We start from the raw sequence: 18,476 nt of genomic DNA, 5'->3' as shown, positions 1-18,476 counted from the left end.
ATTGATTATTTTAAGAGTCTGAACTGGCTGCTCAGAGAAAGGGAAAGCGCAGTGCACTGGGCTTCTTTGGGAGAGTATCACAGGAGCCAAAGCGTGCAGATGCGTTCACTGCAGATGTTATGTGAAGGGGCCTAAGCAGCATTTCATTTTGGACTGTCTGGAGATGGGTCTCGTGGCACGTATAGGAAGTGCCATCAGCACATCCTAAGCTTACCTTTACAGTATTGCTTGTGATGAAGTGAGAGGTGCCTATGGAGGAGAGGTTCTGTTGGATGAATAATTTCTACACATGTAGCTAGATGGAAAAACTCAGACTCACAGGTAGCATTCTGTCCAAAGAGTGTTTTTCAAGTGTAGCCTTCTTCCTGTGCCTTTCATGTATGTTTTGGGCCTTCAGTTTGGGCTGAGGGTTTTGGAGATGCTGCTGGATGTGAGTGAAGCTTCAACACGCTGTCACACTAAATTAAGAATCTTATTACTCCACCTGTATTGCTATGGATGTCAAGTAGCTATCCCTTGATTTACCTAAGTGTTCTCCCTTTGGATGCTGTATTCTTCCACTGTATACTGTATTTTTCCACTCCTTGTTCTTACTTGCTTTTTTTTTTTTCAGGAAGTTCACTGAGTTGTAGCTCTAAATTTGCACTGCGTTCTCTTGTGGATCATATGCCAACCAAATCTTTTTTGGAAAGATGACACATAAGGAGCACAATAAAACATGTGAAAGGCTTGGGAAGATGAGTTTATCACAACTTCTGTTGCTTTTGGTAGTAGGAGTTGCTGCATTCAGGCAGTTGAACTGGTACGTGGCTTTGGGAAGACATTGTCCAGGGAGCACTCCTGCCCTGACACTGACCTGCTCTTTGTCCTTGCACACTTCTATGGTTACTCATTGTCAGCCACAAGAAATACAGGGGCTCAAATAAGCTCCTTCCTCCTAAGGAATAGAATCCTTAGAGTAGGTAAGGCCACAGAAAAAAAGTAGTGCTCTGGAAGAATAATCCAAGCCTTGCTCCTGCTATGGCATCTTGGTTAACAAAGGGAAGGGAAATCTCTTGGAGGATGTATGTTTTTAACCTCTGATTTACTCACCCAAAATGTCTCTGGTTGGCTGTTCTCTCTTTCCAAACTCCTTCATGCTGCCTGCTGAGAGTGATTGTCCAGGGATTTGTGTTGCAATTCATTAATGAAATCTACTCCGCGGTTTCAGCAGTTGTTCCAATCAATAGGTTGGGAAAAAAATACATATATATTTAATTAAAATAAGCTCATCTGGACCATCTCCTTGGCTGTACACTTACCTCAGATTGGCTGGCTGCGCCTCAGTGAAAATCCTATAATTTTGAATGACAGTAAAATTAAGGAAGTGCAGATACTGATAAGTTAATAAAAGGGTGTCCCCACTTAAGAAATTCTTAAACTATAGGCTGTCAGATGTCTTTCAGGTTACGTGGTTCAGCTCGTATTTCTTTAGGTGAGGGGAATCTCAAGGTGCACTTAAATGGTCCCTCTGGAATTGCTACAGCTGCTCCCAAAAATGGGTGTTTCTCTTGCTTTGTTGCTGCCCCTCGTTGGGCTTGCCCTCCGTGTAGCTGAGCAGAGAGAGCAAATCAGGTGAGCAGTTGCCTTAGTTTGCTTCAGGGCAAAGTCTGTCGTGGTTTTTGAATCGATGTTGACAGTAATTTATTAACTGTGAAAGTGAACTTCAGCTTTTTCCAGCGTTTTGGAGCCGCTTCTGTCCTGTCCGTCCTTCCCTCCTGATCTGCTCCATGGGGAGAAGAAGGTGCAGAAAGTCAGGGAATGGGAGCTGTGAGCCAGCCGCTGAGAGGGGATCATGTTTTGTTTGCCCATCTTGTTGGTCTCTGCAGATGACGAATGTTCTTCATTAGTAACCCCTCTTTGTAATGAGCACTGGAAATACGTTCAGATGTCATCAATGTGTTGAGACAGGTTTCTGTGTTGTTTGGCAAGTACCTACAGCCACTTGCTGAGCCCTTCGTGCCTCCTCTCTCCTTTCTCTCATTTTGAGATGCCAGAAAGCAGCACAGGTTCCTTAGAGAGCAGAGGCTGTAACCGAGAAGCACACTCTGGGAATTCTCCCGTTAGCTGCAGTGTCAGTAACACAAAACAACTGTCTGCCTCATTAACAGGTTGCTGAGAGGCAATACCGTGTGATAAGCACACCAAAAGTGAGGTATATAGATATATTTTTGACTGATTCTACTGTGACACTATAGCCTGTGTTGCTTCAATTTGGTTCACTTGCTGCAGTAAATTGTTGATGATGTTGGGGCTGTTTTGATGGTGGAAATGGGCTTTGAGGTAGAGGAGAACATGAAGCAATGAGAACTGGAGATTGTGCTGCAAAAGGTTAGTAAAACTGGGTGAGAAAACAAGGGAAGAAGTTAGAACAAAAGTAAATGATTCAGCTTCTTGAGTGACCATGGGTAGGTAATTTAAGGCATGTTATTTTATGCTGTTTTGTAGAATACATGCTGGGGATGCCTGAATAGGAGTAGTCAAATAGTAGACTCCTACTTATGGTGGCTCCTGATACTGGGGTGTGATATGAATGTGGGAAAATTTCCATGGTCAGACATAGGTGTAAATGTAATCTAATCTGAGATTTATGAGCATTTAATGCATTGTCTGCATGAATGGCTTACGTATTGCTAGAATTTCCTTCTAACTTTGTAGTATCCAGCAGCTTCACGTGCTTTCCCAAAGAAGTATATATATATTCATATATAGTTGTGGCAAATGTCTGTTTTGATGGGAGAATGAAAATGATCTGCACCTGGAACTGGGAGAGGTTTTATAAATTGTCATTTGCCTTAAAGAGCACATCAAGGGTCTGGGGATTTTAGATCATGTTTTAATTGTCAGCAGCGAGTGGTGACGGTAAAAATAAAAAGATTTCTTGCAGTTCTTGTCTGAAAGGGAAATTGGCACGCTTATTTTACAGGAAAAGAGAAATAGCAATCACAGAAAATTGAGGCTTTTCTATTTAAATATCCTCATGCTTTCTGTTCTTCCCTCGTATTCCCATGTAACTGAATTCCTGAAGTTCCAGTTCATGAATGCTGGAGTTAAAGGTTTTCTCTCGAATTGCTCATACAAAGTTTTGTTTTGTATTGTGGTAGGGCATAGCAAAATGTCCCATACAGGACTATTCCTGTAACTTTAAAATGTCACAGTGTAGTGCTTTGATTGCATGGGGCTTGTTTGGGCTCTGCTCCAAACCTGAACTGGTTAGCGTGTATCTGCAAACTGATTTCTTGGAGATTGCCAGCATTTAGCATCGCGCATTTGGTTGAGGTTTGACTGCTTGTAACTGAAAGTAAGAACGTGGGTCTCTGCACAACGTGGTTTTTCCATGGAGCTACGAGGGGGTTGCCTTCCATCCAGAATGTAAAGATTGCAGGTAGTGAAGTTGGGTATAAAATCTCTCTCCTTGGAGCTCTATGAAATTTGAAAGACAGGCCCCTCAGTGAGCTGTTCCAGTGCTGAAAGTAGTCTTACTTTGAGCAGGAGATCAGGCTCAAGACCTCCAGTGGTCTCTTCTAACCTAAATGTTTCTGTCAACGTGTTGCCAACTGATACATTATTTTAATTAAAAAGATGATCATTGAAATACGAAGTTGTAGCAGCGTGTGTGTGCGTCTCTAAAGCCATTTGAACGTAGTGAACAAATATGCATTCACAAGGTAGTCATTATTCCTAGTGCTTTATGAACTGGGCTTATGCTGAGTGTCCAGCTGTGCATGAAGCAGGCCCGTAGGAAGGTGGAAGGCTTTGACGCAATAAAAAGCAGCAGAGGTGACGTCTAGAACTCAGCTTGATAGGTTGCAAAACTAAAAGGTTCTGCCTCTCTTAGGCTAATGGGGTTGTAAATATACATCAGCATTGCTCACTGCTAAATGGAAATAACTGTTTTCTAATTTGCTTGCACTTAAGGCAAAATAAAACGTGTTCTATTAGCTGCATTAAGAAATTCAAGAGAAAGTGTGTATTCATTTGTAGTACAGGCTTTTGATTGCTGATAACACTACTTTTTTTGAATTCTGAGGTCCACATTTTGGTGAGAACAGAAAGTTGTCCATGTAACCTACGTGAGATCTCCTGTGTTTTTCAGGGTACACGGAGTTACAGTTCGGAAGCTGCTTCTGCGTATAGCTGTAACCAGGAACAGGACAAAGAGCATTTCAAAGCTTCAGGTGACAGAAGATTTCATTCTGACAGCCAAACACAAGCCTTCAGGACTAAGGAGCTTTTAGAGCCAAGCTTCCAACACATTGTGCCATCGTGTAGAGCTGAACCTTCGGATCGTTGTCTACTGAAAGATACCCAGCTTCAATCCTTAAGTGCTGCTGAAACACTTGCCTGCAGCCAACATCAGGCTGTTGCAAGTAGCTGTTCTGACCGTGTTGCTGGCCTTCATCCGCCACTGCAGAGGGAACGGATGAGCTTTGCAGCTGCCTCTGATGCACAAACAGAAAAAGTCCCTTCACCAGCACAGAGGAAGCTGTCTTTTCCCAAGTGTTCTGAAGAGATGTCTAAGCAAATCACATCCATCACCTTTTCATCCCGAAAGCGTTTTCAGTCACCGCTGACTTCCGTGGTACTCGATGGCATTTTTAGTGGAGATGATCTTGATGAGATAGTGCCTTTGGAGATAGATTCAGCTACTGCTGAGGAACAGAGCCATGGCAAACAGCATTGGGAAAGATCTGAGACCTGTCCTCCTCCAAGTCCGGCTCTCGCTGGCTCACGATCTAATGAGATTGCATTTACTGCTGACAAAGACAGGTTTCATGATGTCTCTGCTGACAGTAACAGAGCTGAAGCTTATCAAGAAACAGACTGTTTGTCAGATCGGGAGTCTGGAACCGTCTATGCTGATGAGAGACAGACCCCTAGTGCAAAAAATCTCGACGTTCCGTCTCAAGATGTGACTGAATTGGGCAGGCATAGTGCCAGACTCCTGGGGTGTGACTCCAATAGGAGATCCAGTCAAGGTACGGAGGGGCTTCATGAACCCCATTCTATCAATTCTTATCAGCAGGAGAAAAGCAGCCCTACTGGCCACGTCCAATTGTTAGAAAGCTTAGAAGGTTCTGATCCAGCCATGCAGACTGATTTGCCCAAGGACCACGGTAAGCTGTTGGAAGAGAAATGTCCTTCTGATGCAATGCCTCTCATTCAGAAAGAAGTTTCTGGAGAGCAAATTGGTTTGTCTCAGCATTCATCTCCAGATGAGATTTTATCCACTGTATCTCCATCATCACCAGTTAAGAAAGTACTGTCTTGCGTCCATATAACTCTTTCCCCAAAATGTAACAACTCAGAGCTGCGTAGGGACTTGAATACTGAAAATGAGATGACACTGGGGGATAAACTTGAAGTTAATTCTCAACCAGTGCCTTTAAAAACTCCAGAAACTTTATCAGAAGCTGTTCCTAAATTACTCACTGCTGACCTAATTCCAGAAGATCGGAGTTGCTCATCTTCCACAGTGCCTTCAGCAGACCCCTGCCCAGTGTCTTCTTCTGTTCCAAGCACAGCAGGGCAAGAGCTGCCTTTGCATGGCAGTGAGAAACTGCAGGCCATGAGTTCAGGGGGTTGTAGTCTGAAGAATATCTGCAGCTGCATAGTTCCTGCAAAAACTAGGAAAAGCACTTCTGATGCTACCACTCAGATAACAACAGAAAGCCCTGGAAAAACAACCTTTTCAGCAGAGATCTATGTTAATTCACAAGACAGTGAAAGTTCTACCCACCAATCTTCTCTCCAGAAAGCAAAAGAACTTCCCCACAATACAACTTCATCTCTTAACAGAACAACTTCTTTCCCAAGGCAGGGTGGTGAGCAAATCCGTGTCTTACATGCCTGTGTTGTCTTCCATCTGTTCAGCTTGGAGGTATTGATGGATGCTAAAAACCAACCATACAAACAAACAAAGAACCCAAACTTCTTCGTGGAAGTCACGTTCTTGAGATAATTTTGATACTGATATTTGAAGTTCACAGGAAACAAACCCTTGAAGTTTGCGTTCTCGTTGGCAGGGAGCTGTATCCATACGGTTGTGGTTCAGTTCAGCTTCACCTGGAACTGAATCTGTGGGAGATGAGCCTGGTTCAGGAAAGTTATATGGCTTTACATTTTTCAGATGACTTGATTTGGTTCAGTGCTTACAGCTTACCAAGGGATACGTCTGATTACTGGTTTACTCCCTAATCCAAGTAGTATGAAAGCAAAGAGGAAAGTGTGTGATTGCTATTCCAGAATGAAATACACAGAACTAAAGGGAGAATGTGTGGGGATTTTAAAGCCTGTTGCTGGAGGAATAGGGATGTTGCAGTGTTCTTTCCATGCTGGTGTTTTGTAGTACTGACTACTTTCTGTAATCCAGACTTCCTCTGTACTCAAGGTGTTTAAAATAACGAGTTGAGAGCAAATTATTTAATTACATCCGAATACACAAAGGTGTCAGCTATTTCATCGCTCATTTTCTTCGCCATCAGAGGTCAGCTAACATCATGGTCCAAACACTTGCTGATGTTCAAACAGCATGCTGTATTCATTGACTTGAGAGCCAGATATCCATATTCATTTAAAATGATTTCATTAAGCATGGGTCAGTGGAGTCGATGTGGGTATCTGAGTTCTTTTAGTCATTGTTTGTCACCCTAACCACAGATTTAATATTGATCTTTCAGGAAAACCATAAGCAAGTAAGGTACCGTGCCAATTAAATTGGCAGCCAGTCTATCAATTGCAATTTATTTTCCTGAAGAATATGCTGTTTTTTTCCAGATTCACTGCTGTGAACGATTCCTTTCCTTTTTGGTGCTTTTATCATCATTTGCATTGAAGGATTAAATCTTGACTTCTGTTAATGGCTTTGCTTTCCATCCCAGCAGGTCAGCCATTACTGCTGCCGTATAAACCTTCTGGAAGTGCCGGGATGTATTATGTTCCCTATCTAAAAGCAGGAGCCAGAATTTCTGCACTTGGATCAGAAACCAGTGGTGAGAGCTCTCACTCAAGCACTTACTTAGCTTCAGTTTCCTAAATGTGAGGCGATGGCTGTGGTTTATTTCCAGTAATAGCTTTTGGAGCACTGAATTCCTGTCCTCCATGTTAGGAGATTCCAGTGTAGAAACTCTTCCTATGAACAATGTAATTTGTAATTGTGATTTAAAATACACTCTTTTCCCCCATCCACACGTCTCCCAGTAAAAAGCACTTCTCATTTAGTGGCAAGAAGAATCATCTGGGATTAATCAGTTTCTGCTTCGCCTCTTGTTTCTTAGTGCTGTTCTATATGTAACGACCACGTCGCTTAAGCCTTACAGGTCTTATTTTCATACTGTGTTCAGTCAGAGCTTTTTGACATACAAAGCTATTTGCAGCCAAAATTAATACTACAAAGCTGTCTGGTTCCTATTGGATGCCCTTCGGGGGAATAGGTTGGTACAACAGTGATGCTGAGCAAATCAGCTATTGTAGCCACAGGTTGTGCTTGTGATGATGCCTCTCTGCTCATTACCTCTTTGCAGTGTGTCTGTTTTAATATGTTTAAAATGAGAGAAACGAACGTGATGCGAGTCTGTTGTTTTGTAGGAAGTAAGATGCTGGCTATAAAAATCCAACGGGCGTATGAGAAGGTACAAGGTTCTAGAAAATGTACCGTGGAATTAAAATAAATACGTAGTTGTTTTTAAGCTCCCTGCTGCAGCTAGGAATTCTCAGCTCTGCGTCGTAGCTGAGGGAAATTGAGTGAAGTCTGCTGTATGTAACCAGGTGGTGTTGACAAGAATGATAAATTGGTTAGGGGCCATTTTAGGTTTCTAACGTTGGGAGACAGCTGTACAATACGATGAGAACTCTGCTGCTGTTGTCTTGAATTCTTGTTTAGAGGTTACGCAGACCTGCTCTCGTCTTGTGGTTGTTCTCCTTTGCTATTCAAAGCTCAGAAAAGACACATTTATGTCGGTCAGCGGAAATGCGTGGAATTGTCATTTGAGCAGGAGTCCATAGCCCTCTGTCTGGCTTCCTAGTGGCTTGTCTAATGCTAAGTTTCCTGTGTTCTCCCCTTCCCATTAGTAGGATAGGTAAAATTGATCTGTGTCTCGCAGAAGAACCTTGTCACCAAAATTCATGGAAAGTGATGTTGCAGCACCCACTGCTGCGTTAGTCATTAGAACTGCTCTCTAGGGATCACGATGGCTGATTTCTGAATGTATTGTACCGATACTCGGGTAACAGGCTTTCTTTCAGACAACTTTGTTGTAAAATTTCTGTCTCTGTTTTTCCCTTTTCTGCTTCTTACTCGTAATTATTGCCCTCTTTTTCTGCAGGATCAAATGATGCACTTGCCTCAGGGCTTCCAGCAAATGTGCTTGGTGTACAGGGTGGTAAGCCTCCAGACAGAACAGCTGTCAAGCATAAAGAAGGAGTCTACAATAAGAGGGCCAAGCCCAAGCTTGCCTGGGCTGAAGAGCAAATGATAGCACAGGAGGGTGTCCCAGGTAGCTTTTCGAACATCCATTTTCATACATGTAAAAGAAATAAGAGCAAAAAAGCTATGTTTTAAGATCTGTGATGTTTGATCTTACCCTGGCACTCTGTTAAGTCTGTGAAGTGCAAAGTACGCAAAGGATGCACATGTAGAAAACAACAGAAATTCCCTGGTAAATAAAAGCTCATGGAGGGGCTCAGTATATTGGATAGGAGTTTTGTTCCTTCACACAGATACTTTGTGACATCACGAGACATCAGTGTATCTCTGTAACGATTGCTTTTAACTCAGTTTTAATTGGATTTGACTATCTCTTTCTTCCTCTCCTCCATAAACCTTGTTGGACGGTGTTCCTGAGGGATGAAGGTCGGAGTTGATGCTCTAACAGACTAGTTTTAGGCAATCATGCGTTGTTGGAACGCTGACAAAATGAAATTACACTGAGCTCAGTGACGATTTTGCATGGCATCTCATGATAGTAACTAAAATTAATCCTGATGAGCACTCCTTTTGTACAAAATCTCATCCTGTGATTTTTGAGTGGCTGGTGAACTTGGCCTTGTGTGAGTAGGGACGAGGGTTTTTTGTTGATTTTGTGAATTGAGTCTCCTTCCTGGACAGAAGGAACTGTAAAAAGGAAATTCTGTATTTGTTGCCATCTCTCCTAGGTACAGCCATAAGGGAAGGTGCTTATTGCATGCAGTCCAGTACTTGCTAAATTAAACAGTGAGCAAATTGCTAGAAGGTAGTATAATTATGGCTGTTAGTGATGGATGGGGCTAGAACAGAATGAATGTCGTAATGAATTCTGAATGACAGAGTTCTACATCTCATGGGCAGAGTCCCATACAGTAATTCTGGGGAGCCCAAAAACAGAAGATGAATCTTGGGTCATGGTGGTAGAATTGAAGGAAGACTGTGTGGGTAGAAGTGAGCTTTCTAAATGAAATTCTGCAGTAGGAAACAAAATACTGTGTTGGAGTAGAGATAAACAGGTACTGCCTGTCTGAACAGCCTGGATAAAAATGAGAGGGGAACACAATTGTTAATAGAAAATTAATGATATTTTTCCGTAGCAATGATAGTCTAAAGACACAAGCAAAAAAAAAAAACAACTGTAAGTAGAAAAGTCTTTTGTAAAAACAGTACAGCTGGAAGCTGAAGAAGGCTTTCTAAAGGAGAACTTGCATTTTTAAGATCTTGAGACTCTTTCAACTTTATTTTTAGCAGGTCTAATAAAAGATTACCTCGCAGTGCTTGTCTAGAGCTTAAATTTATGCAAGTCATGTATTTGTTTTTTAAAAAAGTTTCTCTGTATAAACTTAGTTTTATTTTTTGGATGTTTGCATTCCTTCTATTTTGTTGTTAAAACTACAGAAATACCAAAAAAAAAAAAACTTGCGTAGTATTCCCAAGTCTAACCTTGTTGGTCAAGAGGATGTGGATGAATGTTCCTACATGGGCATATAAAAGTTGACATTGTATGCAAAGACAAATTCCTCTAATTTCAAAGTTAATGAGATTGGGTCTGGCCATGCTATTGTCCAGGTAGAATTGAGGTTTTGTAAAACCAAAGCCTGTGATTCTTGGTGAGGTAGGTAGGTGTGTTTCTCAGTGGGATAGGGAGAGTCTCAGCTGTGAGACTCTTGCTGACTCAGGGGCAAAGCTTGCTTAAAATAAAGACTTGGGTTCCAGTTCGGTGTTTTTGTTACAATTGCAGGAGGAGTGGAACGAGAAAAGATTGCTGAAAACAACAACCAAACGCCTGGGGGTGAGAAGGGGGGGGAATTAGAAATGGTAGTGAGGGGAAAAAGTAATTTGGGTGAAATTCATAACATTAATGGAGCTTGACATGCATTTGCTGAGAGCTCACCATTGCCTAATCATTGGCGTTACCATTAGCAAATGGACTGTCCTGTTTTGTATTAACTTTTAAAGTTTAAAGCTTTTCATACTTTATAATGCATCTTTAAACTATATGCATGGCTAAAATAGCATGAAATAACATTGCAGGAAGCAGAGGGACTTGAAGTTACTCTGGCACTAGCATCTCGTTCCTATTTTCTTCCTTTTTGGATCATTGTACAACTCAGTCCATTGTACTAAGGACATGACGTGAAACACTTTTACTGAAATATCATGGCCTTTACAGTTCATAGCAAATGGCTTTCAAATTGGTTTGGAGTACTTTTCTGCTAGTATGTACTGCATGCATACTTAATGTATATCTTTTAAAATGGGTTTATAATTGGGTTTCTGCCTGTAGTCCTATGTAACTTCAGGTAGCAGCATGTTCTGGGGAGAGATTTCCCCACTTCTTGGAGCTATAATATGTTAACTGAGCTCGAAAGCAAAGCAGAGCTAGGTCTTGCTACCCTATCAGGGAAGCTTTCAGAGCTGTAGAGGAATTGGCTGTCTTATATGTTGTGCTTCTCTGAGTTACGTAAGAAATAATGCTTAGGCACAGCCTTTGGCAACACTTGTATGTCCTGGGCATTTATCTGAAAGGCACACTGAGTTGTGGCTGCCTGTCATGAGTTTCCATAAACATAAACAGTGGCTCTGTCCAAATTTTGATCTGGGTAACTACATTCAGTGTTCTCTTAGATTGAGCTGGTACAGCATTCTCTTGGATTCCTTGTTGCAAATAATAGAAAAGTTAGGTTTTGAGAATGGGAGCGTTAGGGTGAAAATGTCCCTGCTTAAGAATTGCTCTTTGCTTCTTGCTTCCTCGTAAAGGACCAAAGTTAAAGGCTTTTCTTCTCTTCTAGAAGGCACTCAGCATTTAAAGTCGGTGAAAACCACTCACTCGGTCTTCAAGTCTGCACAGTTCTACCTCCATCATCCAGTGCCCATGTGCGAGAACTACCTCTTGTCCAACAGTGAGCTCTCGGAGGACTGTTCTGCTGTGGGACACACTAGAACTTCCTCAAGTGCTGTCGTCCAGAATCGGAAGAAGGCTCATCGACATAGACACGTTCTCTCTGCCCACCATAAGAAAGATGGTGAACATGAATTCTTCCCGCTCACTGCAGAAGCAGATTATAGCAAGAATGAGGATCTAAATGTTTCGTTATTCAACGATGTACCAACATCAGAGGAGGAGACGCTTCAACGGGGTGGAGGAGAAGCAGAACAAAGGGCAGCTCGTAGCCAAACCAGCCACCTTCGTGAGAATGTGGAGAAGGACCTGCCCCTGAGACAGAGAACGCACTCTGCTGGCAGCTTAGATGAGCTCTGGGTTAAGTTTTTGGAGCGCCAGAAGAGGAACCAGCAGCATGATTGTCGGCGTAACGGTGAGCTGAGCCTTGTGGAACGCCTCGATCGGTTGGCCAGGCTCCTTCAGAACCCCATTAAGTATACACTGATAGCAGCAAAGTCAGAAAGGAATGCTTCTGAAAAAACAAGTGAGGTAAAAGAGCAGGAGGAAATAAGACTGCCGGAGAAGAGCATGTGTGAAAGTACCTTGGAGCCTCATGCAGTAGGTGTGAAAGAGAGACCACGTATCAACCGCCATGAAAGAAGCTTTGTTGAGCTTAGGAAAAATAGGTCAGGAGAGAAAGCTACCTGCCACACAAATGGAATTTCAGAGCGCCAGCGGTATTTGGAAACTTCTAGTGACACTTCCTCAGAGAGAAGGCTCAGTAAAGATCTTTGCACCACAATCAGTTCCACCATCTCAGAATCAGATGTGGTAACCCAAACAGACATAGAAACTACAACTCAGACTGAGGCGAGCAGTTCCGTTTCCACCATCGACACTGCCAGACTGGTCAGGGCTTTTGGGCACGAAAGGGTGCAGGTGTCACCAAGACTCTCTCAGCTTTATTGTACCATCCGGCAGCAGAAAAGCAGATCTGAAAAGTGGGACGAGGAAAGCAGTGGAGCGAGGGGTGTAGAACATCCAAAGGTTGCTTCTGAGAGACACAGGAAACCGAAAGAGACCAAGGTATGTAGACTGAAAGACAATTTTGACTTATCTTCTACAACTGCTCTTAAACTGTATGGTAATGAAGCTTGTTATTTGGAGAATCAATTCAAATTTCCCATAAAATGTCGTTTATACGGTAGAATAATAGAATCATCAAGGTTGGAGAAGACCTCTAAGATCATCCAGTCCAACTGGCCATCTACCCCCAATATTTCCCATTAAAACATTTAGTAGTTCAGGCATATCAGAAAAAAAAGCCTTTGCCCTGGGAATTCTAGACCAAAACTCTCCAATGAAACTGTTTCAGAGCTGAGAAAAGGAGACTTCAGTTGGGTTTTTCCATGGCCCCTTAAAGGAAGTGGATGTTGGTATGGATTTAATGATTGTAGTAAGAAGAAAGAGTGTTGGTGTTCTGTAATGGATGTTAATGCTGAAAGTGGGAAATAGCTTTCTTCGCGTTTTGGCAGACGAAATTGATGGTGTCATTGTTAGTAATGGATTTCACTGAAAGAAGTTAGGTTTTCTGCATACCAACAGCTAAAACTCTTGTTGTCAAGTTATTGAATGGACGTCTGAGGGAAAACAGGATTTTTCAAGGCTAAGAATTCTTTCAAAACATATTTTCAGTATTATTTTTAAATTAAAACAGTCATAAGCTTTGCAACATTAAGTGCTCATCGGGACGTTTGCTGCCTGAGTATGAAACTAGGATCCACCTTTCTGTGCATGGTTGAGATTAGATGGTTTTATTGCATTGTGTGTGTTAAGGCTGATTGTTCAGTGTCTGGTTGGACCTTAAAAGCAGCCTCTAGTCTTCAGCTGCTAAAATCACCCATGAGATAACAGGTTCTGGTCAGTCTTAAATGAGAATTAAAGCTCGCTGTTCCCAGTCTTGGAGGTTTCATTGAGCCCATATGGCTTTTAGAAAGTGATATCTTTTATCTGATGACGTGGTGTATAAAGAGACACGACCCACCTCAAGTAGGGATGAGAGGAAATCAATGGCAAAAGACAAACTTTGTTTTAAAATCCATGCCTAGGTAGTTTCAGTGGTACAGAGCAGAAATCAAGATAATTTTTGCTTTCACCTATCTGTGGTTCAGAGAACTTATTTATAGCAGGAGCCCCTATTCCCAGAGACGCTCCTGTACAAATCTTTCAGACAAGTGCTGCATTTTGTAGCTCGGTTTTTTCGGGAGCCTATTGTCAGCTCTGCTTCTAGAAAACTTGATTGCAGCTTCTTCTTATTTATAGATGCTGAACCCATCCCAGAAGGTTTATATGTCTTCCAGTTTCTGTTTATTTCTAAAGCAAGGCTTCGAGCTGCCATCTGGTAGCAGGTACAAAGCTAAAGGTTGTGCTATATAACTGCTGAAGGGCTTTGAAAGCACTTTGCACTGAGTATTCGAGTCCAAATAGCAACATGCACGTCAATATTCAGTACCAAATCGCTGCCTGTATTTATTTCTGCAGGCTCATATGCATGCGCGTGTAAATGGGTTATCTCATTTTTAACTTCGCAGTGTCTTCCCCTTTTGAGTGCACGTTGAAATCTGTTCTGTGAGAGGAGATGCCTATCTCCTACGTCTGCCTAGCACGCTCTATCTGAGCTGTAATAGTTTTATGAAACTGAGAACCAGCTCTTGTCAGCGTGAGCGAGGGTAAAAATTACCTCCTCTAAACGTTGAAATCGTGTTTTGCGTTGAAGCGGTGATAGCAGAGGATCAATAAAAAGGTAATTAAAAAGCCTCTGTTCATTTCCATTGTGGGCTAGCGTTATGAGTTACTAATAGGATACTAATTGCTATGAGCAAGCAAAAAAAAAAAAAAATCTGTTTCATAATTAAAAATAAAATTCAGCCGAGTTGCAGAGATTGGTCTGTGCCGCACCGCTGGGTTTGAAGCCTGGGGAAACTCTATCAGTTAATTGCTGTTAATAAAGCATTAACGTTCTCCGTGCTTCATGTAAACGAAAGAGCTCGTAGACCAGATGCATTACATTACGGCCTACAATCCATTTGAAACGTCTGTAAAATTACAACGCCATAAAATGGAAGTTAACTTCTTGTAACCAAATCCTGCTGCTTACCATCGTTGCGACTGGAACTCCTGTTTGTGTGAATGTCCAAGATGTGAAACTAGCATTTTTCCCTAAGCCACGCTCTTACCGGGAGCCCCGTGCCTCTTGTTTTCCTTGGGCTCAGTTCTCTCTGCCTGGAGAATTGGTGTGCTGAGGATTGGAAGGGTGAGAGAACTTCTCGTGCTTTGAAAGGATTTGGCTCTTTCACGCCAGTGTTGCAGAACTGGAGTTTGCAGTGAATTTTTGCAAAGCGACGTGTGACTTCTCCAAGACAGCTTGTCCCTGTGGCAGACCCGCAACATTTAAAGGCTTTTGCTTTGGGAGGGTAGGAATATAGGATTCAGTTCAGATGGTTTTTTCTCCCTCTTCCCCCAGCAAAGAAATACTTTGCACTTTGTGATCTGTCCTGGAAGCACAGCCAGCAAACGATCTTGCTGCGGCGGAGGGGTGATGTGGATATGCCACACTCATCCTTGAGCTTGGGATGAGAGAACTGGAGGATGCTCAGCTCTCTACAGAGTGTGATCACGAGCAAGCTCTTGCCTACAGGCACCGTGCACTCTTCTCACTGGAACAATGTGCTGAAAGTGCATTGGTGCATGAGGACGAAGTGAAGGCTGACCGTTGTGTGGCAGAGCAATAAGCGACACCGAGCAGCCTGTGTTAAACCTGTAAATAACACTAGTGTCAAGATACAGCAAATAAAGAGTGATGGCTAGCTTTCTTGCTGTTTAAATCCCCCCTTTCTGGCCATTTCAGTTACGTTTTTACATTCTCTTGCACGCTTGTTCTTCCTTCCCCTCTAGAAGGCAGTCTTTCTTTCGTTGGATCCAACTTCAACAAGCAGCGGTTCCTGGGGACCAAGCTCAGCTCTCAGTAACAAGCGACGCGCGCGGATGTTAAACAAAGGTATCCAAGCAGGTGAGTTGTTGGCTTCCAAACTTGTAGCTTGCGTGTTGGCTTCTTTTTGTCTCTTTGGAAACCATTCGCCAACATCTGGTGTATGTTTCTGGTGGTGGGGAGGAACGTGCAGCACTCTTCAAATTCACTTCAAATACTTTGGAGAAAGATGACGTGTTCTAATTAAACTGAGCCCTTTCTTGGCCTGCTTGACTAGCAGCCAGCTTTCTCTCTCACTGGAACGCTTCGTTAACCTAAACTTATCTGTTTAAATTGTAAAGGTGGACTAACTGTTTTTCATATATTGTTTTCTCTGCAAGACATCTGTTGCTCACAGAATGTATTTTGTGGGCATATGCTATTTCAGAAGGCTTGCGACTGCAGTGTTACATACTCCTCTTAGTAATATTTTGGATGTTATAAGCTATTTAAAGTATAAGCTCATGCTGGTCTGGTGCAGTTTGCATTCAGTTTTTTTTTCTGGTGGCAGTTTCCTCTTCCTCCATTACTTTATTTCAAATGCAAAGTTCCCATCTTAAGATTCAGTAATGAATTTTAGGTCATCAGACACATCATTTATTTATTACTGTTTTTTTCACGTCCAAGTGAATAGCATCAGGCAACTGTTTTTATGACTTGCTTTCCAGATCACATTGTCTTTGAATTTTAATGGACGCTTTCCATTTTGTTCAAGTACTTGTAGTGCTGTGGACAAACTGATCTTTTATAGTTATAACCTGATATGGGATGGGGCGTACTGGGAAAACTGGAAGGTCCAGAAGAAGCTGCAGTTCTCTTGTCCTAAACATGAAGCTGTATTTATTCCTGCCACTGTGTCTTTCAGCAATAGGTTAGAAGTCAATTTTTCAGACCTCTGCTCAGGTGCCCAGCAAGAGGTATTGTTGGTTTGACTCCCATCCCCCTGTATGTACACACTCAGTGTTTTGCCTAGGGGTCTAGGTTTGGACCTCTTCAATTTTACTTGGATTAACATAGAGTAACAATCTCAAGTAACTGTAGATTTGTACTGAACTTCGAGTGGGAATATAAAAGATTTTGCCTTTTGAAATGAGGTAAAGAAAGTGACCCTTCAGCTTTGAAGTAGAAATTGAAGGTCACCCTCTGTACTGTGGTGGTGTTGCTGAAGTACTTCTGGCTGCTTTAGAGCAAGATGTGACTGCTTCATTTTTGAACTACAGGAGACTTGGAGATTGTGAACAGCGCAACGAAGAAAAACACTCGAGATGTTGGTGTGACTTTTCCTACCCCAAGATCTGTCCAGCCAAATCAACGGCTGCGGGATCCCTGGCATCGTGTCGATGGTATTTTTGGAGAGTCAGATGGTATGGTCACAGATCACCAGGCAGCAGGAAGCAAGGGTAAGCAGAAGGGACAGCCAGGCAATTTTTTTCATGGAGAAAAGGACAAAAAGGAGCAGACTGCATTTACCACAAGGTCAGTCCAAAATATACTTTCTGCAGAGTGGAAAAGCTCTACATCTTATCAACAATCCACAAGATGTGCGAGGAGGATTAGCTAGAACACAAATTAGTCTGTCAGTTCTTATTCTGTTTTTAATGAGTGGACTTTAAACAGAGAAGCCTTCTATGCCAAGAGAGCTTTCTGATGGTCTGTTATGATGCCATTTTTGATCGAGCTGTTAGAAGCGTCTTTACCAATAGAGGTGACAAATAGGCAATGAAGAAGGCAAGGAAAGATGAGTAAGACAGGAGTTATGGAGACCCTTAGTTTTGATTTTCAAAGTATAAAAGGTTCTGTTAAGGTATAAAAAGTATATTTATATTAAAGTATAAAGGTTCTGAGTAACTGAACACTGCTTCAGCTGGACTTGTTCTCCTCTTCCAGCTAGAGCTGTGTTTTTGGGCTGCTGGAGTAGTATCCTGTGTTTTTAATATTTCCTGTCAGTCTTCACGGTGCCATGATTAAATGTTTAAAAATATTTTCCTTAGTCATCATCGTTGTTGTAGGGACAAATCGTTCTCTCTCATACTGGTTTAATTTAGGAAATGTAGAATATCTGCTCGGAGTACTAGCTGATGTGTTCCAATCCCATTATGTATGTTAACTGTGAGTAATTGAATTCTTTGTATACATACTTAACACTTACAAGACGTACGCTATTTGCTCTTCAGAAATATCTATAAAAAGCATTAAGGTTTAGGGCAGCACATAGGCTCCTTAAAAATGTGTAGCTGCTGATAAATAACTGTTCCTTCTAAAAAAGAGAGGAACGTGCATATGGGAAGCCATCTTGTGCATTTCCAGAAGGGTTATTTCATAGAGGCTTGCTGATGTAATGACACTTGGCAAAGGAATTCTTTGCAACTACCAGAAGTGTCTGACACCAAGTCACACTGAAATCAGTGTAATAACTGAAGCGAGCGTTTATTGTGGTATTAGGCATGGATTGTGTTAGCTGAGGTCTTGGGCATGAAGGGCTATAGATAAGGATGGGAAAGGGGCACGTATTCTCTACGCATCTTCATTCTCTTCCGTGGTCTCTTCAACAGGGATTTCGTGGTTTGTCCAAGCAGAGGATTTGAAGTTTGAATCTAGGAAAGAAAACTGTTCCAATTCCATTCCTGGTCCCGGTCCATCTTGGTTTGAGCCCTTGACTAGCACAAAGCCCTGGAGAGAGCCTCTGAGAGAGAAGAACTTTCAAGAGCAGCAGTGCAGCAAGGTGACTCAGCCTGCAGTTCTACAAAGAGATGCTGAGACCAGGCCCACTCGGCCATTTGTGAAGCTTACGCTGCAGGTAAAGGCATGCTGGGATCTCTATGATTTCAGCACTAATGCTGAATCTTGTGGAAATGCTTTTTATTCCTCTTCTTCTTTTTCCTGACTGCTTTGCAGTTATTGGAATTTGACAAGCGACCAACTGCTCTTGCTTAAAAATGCCAACCAAACCAAAGAGAGGTCATCAGCCTTGTTTGCTTGTGGTCATCTGGCTTTGCACGATCGAATCTATTTTAATTGAGCTATTTGGAGGGGAACGTAGGAGAGGTAGTGCCAAGTCATCC

General features: G+C 42.2%; 1 protein-coding gene across 11 annotated transcripts in view; it reads left to right on the top strand.

Moving 5' to 3' along the window:
- Window positions 1–18,476, top strand: part of ALMS1 (ALMS1, centrosome and basal body associated protein) — a 51,979-nt gene that overhangs the window by 25,836 nt on the left and 7,667 nt on the right. For 3 of the 11 annotated variants that reach the window (XM_021397314.1, XM_021397319.1, XM_021397317.1), the window contains 7 exons: window positions 4,136–5,864; window positions 6,921–7,031; window positions 8,364–8,534; window positions 11,296–12,473; window positions 15,342–15,456; window positions 16,635–16,814; window positions 17,967–18,211. In XM_021397314.1, coding sequence (XP_021252989.1) covers window positions 4,136–5,864; window positions 6,921–7,031; window positions 8,364–8,534; window positions 11,296–12,473; window positions 15,342–15,456; window positions 16,635–16,814; window positions 17,967–18,211 — 3,729 coding nt within the window. Of the gene's footprint in view, window positions 1–4,135; window positions 5,921–6,920; window positions 7,032–8,363; window positions 8,535–11,295; window positions 12,474–15,341; window positions 15,457–16,634; window positions 16,891–17,966; window positions 18,212–18,476 lie in introns of those variants that run through there. The other 8 variants (XM_021397322.1, XM_021397321.1, XM_021397324.1 and 5 more) reach the window with 8 other exon arrangements.

Source organism: Numida meleagris, chromosome 4 (genome assembly GCF_002078875.1).
Source record: "Numida meleagris isolate 19003 breed g44 Domestic line chromosome 4, NumMel1.0, whole genome shotgun sequence".
Classification (NCBI taxonomy): Eukaryota; Metazoa; Chordata; class Aves; order Galliformes; family Numididae; genus Numida; species Numida meleagris.
The sequence above is the reverse complement of the archived record's forward strand: the minus strand, read 5'-3'. Positions and strand labels throughout refer to the sequence as shown.